At 37.3% G+C, this 10,681-nt stretch overlaps 1 protein-coding gene across 2 annotated transcripts; it reads left to right on the top strand.

Annotated features, from left to right (window-relative positions):
* The first annotated feature begins 316 nt into the window (after positions 1-316).
* On the top strand, positions 317-10,000 carry LOC122417608 (uncharacterized). Of its 2 annotated transcripts, XM_043431256.1 has the most exons (6): positions 317-1,181; positions 1,822-1,989; positions 6,766-6,939; positions 7,479-8,815; positions 9,267-9,428; positions 9,681-10,000. In XM_043431256.1, the coding sequence occupies exons 1-4, from the start codon at positions 1,128-1,130 to the stop codon at positions 7,632-7,634; spliced, it is 552 nt and encodes a 183-aa protein (XP_043287191.1). In that variant the 5' UTR covers positions 317-1,127; the 3' UTR covers positions 7,635-8,815; positions 9,267-9,428; positions 9,681-10,000. The 2 variants fall into 2 exon arrangements, with proteins under 2 accessions (XP_043287191.1, XP_043287190.1); XM_043431255.1 differs by lacking the exons at positions 6,766-6,939; positions 7,479-8,815; positions 9,267-9,428; positions 9,681-10,000 and adding exons at positions 2,104-2,277; positions 2,812-4,400 and having other exon boundaries at positions 323-1,181.
* The last annotated feature ends 681 nt before the right edge of the window (positions 10,001-10,681 follow it).

The raw sequence follows: 10,681 nt of genomic DNA, 5'->3' as shown, positions 1-10,681 counted from the left end.
CAGGAATCAAATCGTCACCGGGCAGTTGGACCTCGAATATCGTTCGTGTATAGATAAATACTTGGCGTCGAGACACTGGAGCGTCTCTGGCTAGTAGGTATATGCGAACAGTGCGGGATCCAATTGCTCGGTGAGGAGCTAGCTCGTTTTTTAAGTGTTTGGTAATTATGGAGAAACTCCAAGATATTCAAATATACCGTATTTCATAAGGTTTTTCCAATAACTTAAAAACCCTATAACTGCATGATGATTTTTATGGAAAATGTCAGCTTCCTCTGACGAAATTTCATCGTGAAAATATGAAAATTCAATTTATTCGATGTTTTTGGTGCCCGAACGTGCTCACAACGATCCAGGCCCAAACGACACTGCAGCATTTCACGATTTGTGGAAACTTTTACCATCCATTAGGGGAATGACAGAAGCAATGCTTGCAATTTATTTGACGTAATTTCGTGAGTGCTCTCCGCAATTGGGCTCAATAATAATTGAGACCGTTTGCCTTCGAATTACGTCGTGTCTGCTATTTCAAATGAAATTTCTTTCCTCGTGATGATTTTTTGTCGGGAAAAGGATGATTATGAATTTTTTCAAACTTACGATACTTCGCGGTTGGGCATCGAGCGCGAGTTGCAGGGACACAAAAATTGTAACATCACGCTTTCTTGGGGTTCTATCGGCATGTTCCCTCCGCCACCTTTTTCACCTCCTGCTTCAGCCTTCAAAACGTTTATACTTCACCAGTTACCACTCCGCTCTTTTCTATTCTACGATATCCCTGTACGAGGGCTGGTGAAAATGAAACGATACAAAAAAAGCTCGCATCGACCATAATTAGCTTTTGAAATACTGTTATCGGTCGCCTTTTAGTCACCACTATATTTTATTACCAATAAAACAGTTATGGACACTTAAATGCTTATCGTTATGGACTAAGTGTCGATAATTGAATGCGTACGATAATTTATGCAAATGATGATTACACGTTTATCTTTTTACGTTTTCGTATGAGGTACATGGCACAGCTGTACATAAAAAGACCCATCGTATTTCAAATTTCAGTGGTGTTCTCAACGCCTTTAGTTTTTCTGAACTTACATTAACACTCAAAAAAAGCTATCAGCAGGATGGGTTTTTCCCCGATAATATTTTTTGTCGTTATGTGCGTAGTCAGCCCCACGGTAAATCTTTGTTACATTTAATGAAATCCATGTATAATTATATCTCCATTTTGTTTGTTATTTTATAGTGAAAAATATTAGTACGGTAGAGAAATTTTTAATTTAACTAGTCAAACGTCTCTGGGTTCATCCATCTGCTCGTCGATACGTTGATTCTACTGTCGTCACTGAAAGTAGCCAAGAATGGAAAAATAGTTGAGCAGTTTTTTTTGCATGAAAATAAAATTCGATTTTGACCATGCGGAACGAGAGTCGATCAACGATATCAAAATCAACGACAATAGCTCATTTTTTTTAAAAATGACTACAAAAGAAGAACCTAAAAAACGTCAGATATCTCGATTCACATTATTTTGAAAGTCAACTTGCACAAACCCTTCCCCGGTAGGTTTGACAACTTTTTTGGGAATGCGTGCTCAGACATAATTGTGTGAAAAAAAATCTTGTGAGCAACACAAATGGGGATAATATTATCCATAAAAAAAATAAAATAGTCGTTTCGGTGAATATCAAACGGCCTAATTGCATGAAATTGGGAAACCAAAAAGCTTTGGTAATCCCGTAAAATGCATTCTCATTTGTGATGAAAAATGATTAGCCTCGCGACGATGAGCAATGAACGGAATGAATGATTCGTCAGGTACTGGCCTGGGTCGAGTATCAGGTTAATTACGGGTTGGTCGGCGCCGACGTCAAACAAGTCGGTACGGAAATCTCCGAAAATCAGGATTATCTGAGAGCTAAAACACCGCTTTCGAACGATAACACGTATGAGTGGCTCAAGAATATCACTGAAGGCATGATAGATGTAAGACATTCCAAAATGCTCATTAATTAATCTGATAATCATCAAATTTTTAATATTTTTTATGAAAAATAAATCCTATCAAATATGATAATTTATTACTAGAAAACATGACAGTTTCAGGGCGAGATCAGATACTGGTATATCGAAGATAAAGAGTACCAAATCGACCGACAGTATAAACAGAACCAATTTGACCTTTGCAAGCGTACGAGTTATCAATTTTTCGAACTGGGTCGTAGGCTGCTCACCACCTCATGGGTACCCCGTGAATTTTGTCCTATCGCGCAGGTAATTTATTAACGTTCATCTCGAATCAACATTTTAAAATTATTCGCCACGTAAAAATGATCGAAAACATCCATTATTTTGAAAATGTTCTACTGCTAAAAAAATCACAATTTTTTTTCCAAATACCTATTTGAAGTTAGCGATATTGAGCGAACTTCCGGTGTACCCGATTATTCGGGATCAAGAGGATTTTTCTGAGATGCACGCCAAGTGGCAGATTAATCGCATTAGTTGATCAGTCAAGTGAATTTAAGACGGAATCGTCCGCTTCAAAATCCTGTTTATAAAACATTTTATCATGTTCTTTTTTTTAATATAAAAATATTAAACTTCACTTTTTACCTCAATTAGTGAATATCATATTACGTTTAGTGTCATTCTACCATCGTTCTTGTGTAGAATTACATTTTTTATGGGCGAATGTGAATGGAGTATGGTGTCTGTTGAAAATTGTGCTGTTCGAAGAATTTATGATCGGGCTCGTCCCCCCGTAAGTTGTGAGAGAAGACTGAAATTGATTTTTTTTCCTTCAAGGGCACCTACCCTGTGAAAGAATCGTACCAAATCAACGACCTGCACGTACCGCTGAGAATCGTTAAAACTGAATACTGGAACTTCACTCTTTACTTGAACGATTGGGACGGCAATAGAATATTGAAGACGGAGTATAAAGTTCGCATGTATGACTAGTTTCCAGGTAAAATAAGGTTGGGATAAGTACATTGTTGGTTCCTCATCTCCCGATGGTATATCACATAGAGTGTCAAAAAAATTCTGCAAAAAACAGTTATGAGCTCAACTGAAGATAATTTCAACACAACAATTCAGATAAAATTTTACAAATCGGGAAAAAACATTGTATTTAAGAAAATCTACAAATCTTTCATTATTTTGTAAAGTGTAAAAAAAAAATTCAAATAAAATGTGGGAACAATTTAAATACACCACCCAAAAACATTGCGAATGTAAGAAACCGAAAAATCGTGCTTGAAAACATTTTGAAAATCGATACCCTAGTTCTCTCATCTTATATATTTTAACAAAGAAATAAATTTAAGAAAATTTTCGTTCAGTGACACGCAGCATGTATGGCGACAATTTTAGATTCTCATTTCTCTCAGCGAACAAATTCTATTCGGTACGAGAACTAGGGTGCGTTCGAGGAGTCACTATCAGCACTAAAAGTCCAAACGCTACCAATGCTGTTCATCGAAGTGATTGCATACTCCATGAACGGTATTTGCGTTCGCATTCGTTCCCCATTTTCGATCATATTTGATCGGAACTTTTGCTGGTTTGAAGTTATAGGTTAGAGTGTTCGTGTAAAAACAGCGGTGGAAAAATATGAATCGGAGTAATTTGTTCAACCGAATTATCCATTTTGCGATCGTTTTTGTCCTTTTATAATCATAAATGGTGAAGGCGGGGTAATAATCACGCGGGGTGCAATTCGTAGCGATAGTGTTCTAAGTTCACGTTCACGGAGGCTGCGAACACTGACGCCACCATCACACTACCTCGGAAGGAATAGCGTTTTGACAGTGCTTCGTTATGACGTCACGCACCACAATTGATGACGTCACGAATGCGTTTGATGGCACTACCGTCGGGCTCCGTGAACAGATTTTAGCGGTAATAGTGACTCCCCGAACGCACCCGAGTCCGTACTATTGCTGAGAACATTTAAACACAATTTTTGTACAGTAGTAGAGTTTTTCATGCATACCCTTGTCGGGTTTTTAACATGGTGCGCTTCCTCCATATTTTTTTTATTTATTTCCACTATTTCTTTTTGTACCCACTGTTTTTGTTTTTTCTCCACTACACACACTGTGGACCTACTTTTTTACGTGGGTTCCGAACCACAGAGAGTACGCTTGGGACACTTAGAAAAATCCATTGGTGTCGGCGGCGGGAATCGAACCCGGGCTCGCTGGGTGAGAGCCGGGCCCGTTACCACTGAGCCACTGCTTCTCTCTACACAATTTGTACAGATTCAAGTTATTTGATGGATCAATCGAACAAATTACTGCACTTGCAGAATGCTCAGGAGGCTGCAGGCTCCCTCGCCGATCACGTTGGCTTTCTAAAATGAGCGTTTGAAAGTTTTTCTTTTTTTTTTATTCCAGGGTACTACCTATACGATATCAAATCTCACAGGGTCAACAGAAGTGGACCTACGAGAGAGAGAGAGAGAGAGCCCCTCGGTCTTTGTATGCTATCTATAGAAGTGCAGATTGGGCATTCAAAATCCGAGATTGTTTTCTTGACAACGTTCGCTGTCGTGACCTAGTTTGAGCTGCGGATTTAAACATATGAAATAAAAAAAATGCACCAAATATCTCAGTTTTTCCAATTTTGATTTTTTCTAAATTTCTTCTTTTTCTTTTCTTTTGAAGCTTTTTTTGAAAATTGAAAAAATATTTCTTTTTATTTCCCTCTCTTGAAAAATGTACGAAATTAGAAGAATGGGAAAATAAAATAATTTCGTCAATTTCACCCCGTTTTGCCCTGGTCTACCCTATTTACCGTTGCCCCGTTGTCTCGAAGTGGTGCTGACGACCCAAGCAAAAACTACACTGCAGCATTTCACGATTTTGGCATCTTAATCCTTCGCATCACGCACTAAATTTTCAAAAGTCGTTGCGCTATTCCGACCGACTCGACAATGGAACATTTTGAAAACAGAGTTTAACTTTACAATTACATGATTCATTGACGCACTTGGAAAATCGATAGAAATTTTTACCACCCATTAGGGGAATGATATAGAAGCAATGCTTGCTATTTATTAAACGTAATTTCGTGAGTGCTCTCCGCAATTGGGCTCAACAATATAATTTGAGACCGTTTGCTTTCGAATTACGTCGTGTCTGCTATTTCCCATGAAATTTCTTTCCTCGTGATGATTTTTTGTCGGGAAAAGGATGATTATGAATTTTTTCAAACTTACGATACCTCGCGGTTGAGCGTCGAGTGCGAGTTGCAGGGACACAAAAATTGTAACATCACGCTTTATTCTTGGGGTTCTATCGGCATGTTCCATCCGCCACCTTTTTCACCTCCTGCTTCAGCCTTCAAAACGTTTATACTTCACTAGTTACCATTCCGCTCTTTTCTATGCTACGATGTCCCTGTACGAGGGCTGGGGAAAATGAAACGATACAAAAAAAGCTCGCATCGACCGTAATTAGCTTTTGAAATACTGTTATCGGTCGCCTTTTAGTCACCAACTATATTTTATAACCAATAAAACAGTTATGGACGTTTAAATGCTTCTCGTTATGGACGTTCCTAAGTGTTGATAATTGAATACGTACGATAATTTATGCAAATGATGATAACTTTAAGTTTATCTTTTTACGTTTTCGTATGAGGTATATGGCACAGCTGTACATAAAAAGACCCATCGTATTCCAAATTTCAGTGGTGTTCTCAACGCCTTTAGTTTTTCTGAACTTACATTAACACTCAAAAAAACTATCAGCAGGATGGGTTTATCCCCGACAATATTTTTTGTCGTTATGTGCGGAGTCAGCCCCACGGTAAATCTTTGTTACATTTAATTAAATCCATGTATAATTATCTCCATTTTGTTTGTTATTTTATAGTGAAAAATATTAGTCCGGTAGAGAAATTTTTCATTTACCTAGCCTAATGTCTCTGTGTTCATCCATCTGCTTGTCGATACGTTGATTCTACTGTCGTAACTGAAAGTAGCCAAGAATAGAAAAATAGTTGAGCAGTTTTTTGCATGAAAATAAAATTCGAGTTTGACCATGCGGAACGAGAGTCGATCAACGATCTCAAAATCAACACCAATAGCTCATTTTTTTTGAAACTGACTACAAAAGAAGAACCTAAATAAACGTCAGATATCTCGATTCACATTATTTTGAAAGTCAACTTGCACAAACCCTTTCCCGGTAGGTTTGACAACTTTTTTGGGAATGCGTGCTCAGACATAATTGTGTGAAAAAAAATCTTGTGATCAACACAAATGGGGATAATATTATCCATAAAAAAAATAAAATAGTCGTTTCGGTGAATATCAAACGGCCTAATTGCATGAAATTGGGGAACCAAAAAACTTTGGTAATCCAGTAAAATGCATTTTCATTTGTGATGAAAAATGATTAGCAATAAACGGAATGAATGATTCGTCAGGTACTGGTCTGGGGGAGCCCTCAGTTTGCCTACTGGACGGATGAAAGAAACTCGGCGTATCAGCCTAATTACGGGTTGGTTAGCGCTAGCATCGTACAAGTCGATACGGAAATCTCTGAAAATCAGGATTATCTGAGAGCTAAAACACCGCTTTCGAACTATGACTCGTATGAGTGGCTCAAAACTATCACTCCTGGCATGATAGATGTAAGACATTCCAAAATGCTCATTAAACAATCTGATAATCATCAAATTTTTAATATTTTTTATGAAAAATATATCCAATTAAATATGATAATTTATTACTAGAAAAAATTACAGTTTCAGGGCGAGATCAGATACTGGTATGCCGAAGATGAAGAGTACCAAATCGACCGACAGTATAAACAGAACCAATTTGACATTTGCATGTATACGAGTTATCAATTTTTCGAACTGGGTCGTAATCTGCTCACCACCTCATGGATACCCGACGAATATTGTCCTATCGAGGCGGTAATTTATTAACGTTCATCTCGAATCAACATTTAAAAATTATTCGCCACGTACAAATGATCAAAAACATCGATTATTTCGAAAATATTCTACTGCTAAAAAAATCACAATTTTTTTCCAAATACCTATTTGAAGTTGGCGATATTGAGCGAACTTCCGGTGTACCCGATTATTCAGGATCAAGAGGATTTTTCCAAGATGCACGCCAAGTGGCAAATTAATCGCATCAGTTGATCAGTCAAGTGAATTTAAGACGGAATCATCCGCTTCAAAATCCTGTTTATAAAACTTTTTGTCATGTTCTTTTTTTTAATATAAAAATATTAAACTTCACTTTTTACCTCAACTAGTGAATATCATATTACGATTAGTGTCGTTCTACCATCGTTCTTGTGTAGACTTACATTTTTTATGGGCGAACGTGAATGGTGTATGCTGTCGATTGAAAATTGTGCTGCTCGATGAATTTATGATCGCGCTCGTCCCCCCGTAAGTTGTGGGAGAAGAATTCTGAAATTGATGTTTTTTTTTCCTTCAAGGGCACCTACCCTGTGAAAGAATCGTACCATGACAGTGGCCTGGAAGTACCGCTGAGGATCTATAACGATAAAAACTGGACCTTCACTATTTACTTGAACGATTGGGACGGCAATAGAATATTGAAGACGCAGTATATCGTTAACACGTATCATTAATAGTTTCCAGGAAAAATAAGGTTGGGATAAGTGCATTGATGGTTCCTTATTTCTCGATGGTACATCACATAGAGTTCCAAAAAAATTCTACAAAAAACGGCTATGAGCTCAACTGAAGATAATTTCAACACAACAATTCAGATAAAATTTTACAAATCAGGAAAAAACATTTTATTTAAGAAAATTACAAATCTTTCATTATTTTGTAAAGTGTAAAAAAAAAATTCAAATAAAATGTGAGAACAATTTAAATACACCACCCCAAAAACATTGCGAATGTAAGAAACCGAAAAATCGTGCTTGAAAACATTTTGAAAATCGATACCCTATAGTTCTCTCATCTCCTCAATAAAATGATTAAGCACGTTTCTAAACGTGGCCAATTATTTTAGTACGATAGTTTATTATGCAAACGATGACAGTTGTATATAAAAAGAGCGCTATCCTATTCCGAATTTCAACAGTGTACTCAGCGCCTTTGGTATTTTCGAAGTTGCATTCACACTGAAAAATATTCATTAGCAGGATGCGTTTTCTTTGTATAATTTTATTCGTCTTTACGTGTGGAGTCACCGCCTGGGTAAATATTTCTTACAACGTGAGAGTCGGTCGACGACCTTAAAATCAATGCCGATAGCAACTTCATAGCTTCATTAGATTCTGAAATGATTCACTACGAGCAGCGAAAAAGTGAGTTTTTGAAAACTGAAAACTGTCCGGAGAGCAAGAAGCTAAAAACCTCAGATTTTGATTCACATTATTTCAACTTGCAAACACTTGCCCCGTAGTTTTTAGCACGTTTTTTTGGGAATGTGTGCTCAGACACAATCGTGAGAAAAAAGATGGAGATAATGTTATTCACAAAATGAAATGAATCGCTTAAATTTGGTATGTTGAAACTTCGACGATGCAAACGCCCTAACTGCGTGAAACTGGAGAATCAAAAAACTTTGGTAATCGAAAAAATGGAGCCTCATTCACGAGGAAAAATGATTAACCTCGCGACGAAGAGCAATGAACGGAATTAATGATTCGACAGCTCCCTCCTGCGAATCGTGAATTAATATGGGTTGAGTGGCTACAAGTCGATACCGAAGTCTCGCCAAATCAGAACCTTTTGTCAATAAATACACCGCGATTGGGGAGTTGGAGCCGTATACTTGGCACGAGGCATGCTCGAAGTAAGACGTTTCTATAAGCTCGCAATAAGGTATTCCTTTTACGAACTCGAATATTCTAAAAATAACTGATTTTAAATAACAGTAAAGTACAAGTGCATGCCAATAGATTGGCGAATTTCAGGCCAGATTATCGAGCATTTAATGAAGAATTGAAACTTCAAAATTCACGTACTAAATCATTTTAAATTCTTGACACAAACTCTGTCTCACAGATAGAAAAAATGTAAGGAATCCGTAGCGACGATAAAAATAAAGCGTTACTTAATAGAGACATTAACGATGGAAATTGGAAAAATGGCAGAAGCAAAAGCTTTTCCTCACCACGACGTCTCATGCGAAAGGAATACCTTAATCATAATCTGAATGATAAAACCATTAATATTTCGGATGATAAAAAATGAGTATCCGGTGAAATAAGATCATTGATTACCGAAACAAATTACAATTCCAGGGCGAGATCGAATACACATACAATAATGAGATCGAAATAAATCGACAGTATCAAAAGGGACCAATTTGACTTCTGTAAGCATACGGATGCGATCAATTTTTCGATGTGGCCTACCAAATGCTCATACGCTCGTGGACTTTCGATGGTTGTCCTATGGAGAAGGTTATTTATGAACGTTTATCTCGAATCGCCATTTCAAAATGAAAAGCAATTGCACAAGTTGATCAGTGAAGTGAAATTGAGACGGAATCGTTCGCTTCGAAATCCCTCTCATAAAATTTTTTATCACGATTTTTTGAAAAATGATTGTGAAAAATGTGAAATTTTATGTAATTATAAATATATTTAGATTGTGGAATTTTACACTGTGAAAGAAAAACTTTGAAATTTATATTTTTTTTTTTTTCCTTTAAGGCACGGTCTTAAGGGCACGTACGAGATGGAAAATCCTCCGGCCCAAATGATACTCCGTGTACCACCGAGGTTGAATCAGTCTGAGACGTTCGAGTTCACTCTCTTCGTGAACGAGTGGAGTGGCAACTCAATATTCAAAACTACGTATCAAGTGAGAAGAGTTGAGCCTAGGTATTGACAGGGTTTGAAGCGGTGAAATATCGTGTTGGTAATTTTCCATGATTTAAAAAAAAAGTTCAATTCGATGTTGAAAACGTTGAATCGTTAAAAATCAAGTTTTACAATGTCATCTGAAAAAATAAATTACCATGACAATAAAATGTGTGTGAGAAATTCGTTGCAAGTTTTTCTGTCCGTGCATTCGTTATTCGCGACTTAAAAAATCGTTTGCCTTGGAAATCGAAAATGCGAAGAACACTTGACAAAGTCGAGGCTGTGCGCGTCGTTGGCTTCCGAAGCATTGAAAATGATGAGGACTGTGGTCCACGTTCATGACGTCACTCGAGAGACTGCGATCGGGAGAGCCATACGATTATCAAGGTTTGTTCATTCGTCAAGCGTTCAGAAATGAGGAAAAATTGGAGTTGGCTTCGACTCTAATTTAGGAAATAGGAAACCAAAATATTTTTCGTTTCATTTTGTAATCCATGTCACCCAAATGAAATTATTCATTTTTAAATAAAAACTTTCATTCGATACGCTGCAGAGCATATTTTACTTGATGCTTTGGTAAGAATATGTTAATAATTTTTCCGGTCGATTACGCAGAAATGATAGGAACAAGGAGCAACGAGAAATTTCGCCTTCGAATACGTCATTCCCGATGAAATTTTCCTTCATGAAGTGACCTTTCGACTAAAAGGTAACGCATTTTCGTGAGACGTCATATCCGTTCGAAAATTAAAGTCAATTGCGCGGCTAGCAAAAAACCGGTAGGGGATTGATCGAGGAGATAAGCCACCGTTCAGTAGTTCGACAGCTTGTAACAACTCATTTCTGTC

The sequence above is a fragment of the Venturia canescens genome, chromosome 10, assembly GCF_019457755.1.
Source record: "Venturia canescens isolate UGA chromosome 10, ASM1945775v1, whole genome shotgun sequence".
NCBI lineage: Eukaryota > Metazoa > Arthropoda > Insecta > Hymenoptera > Ichneumonidae > Venturia > Venturia canescens.
This window is presented reverse-complemented; position numbering and strand designations above follow the sequence as displayed.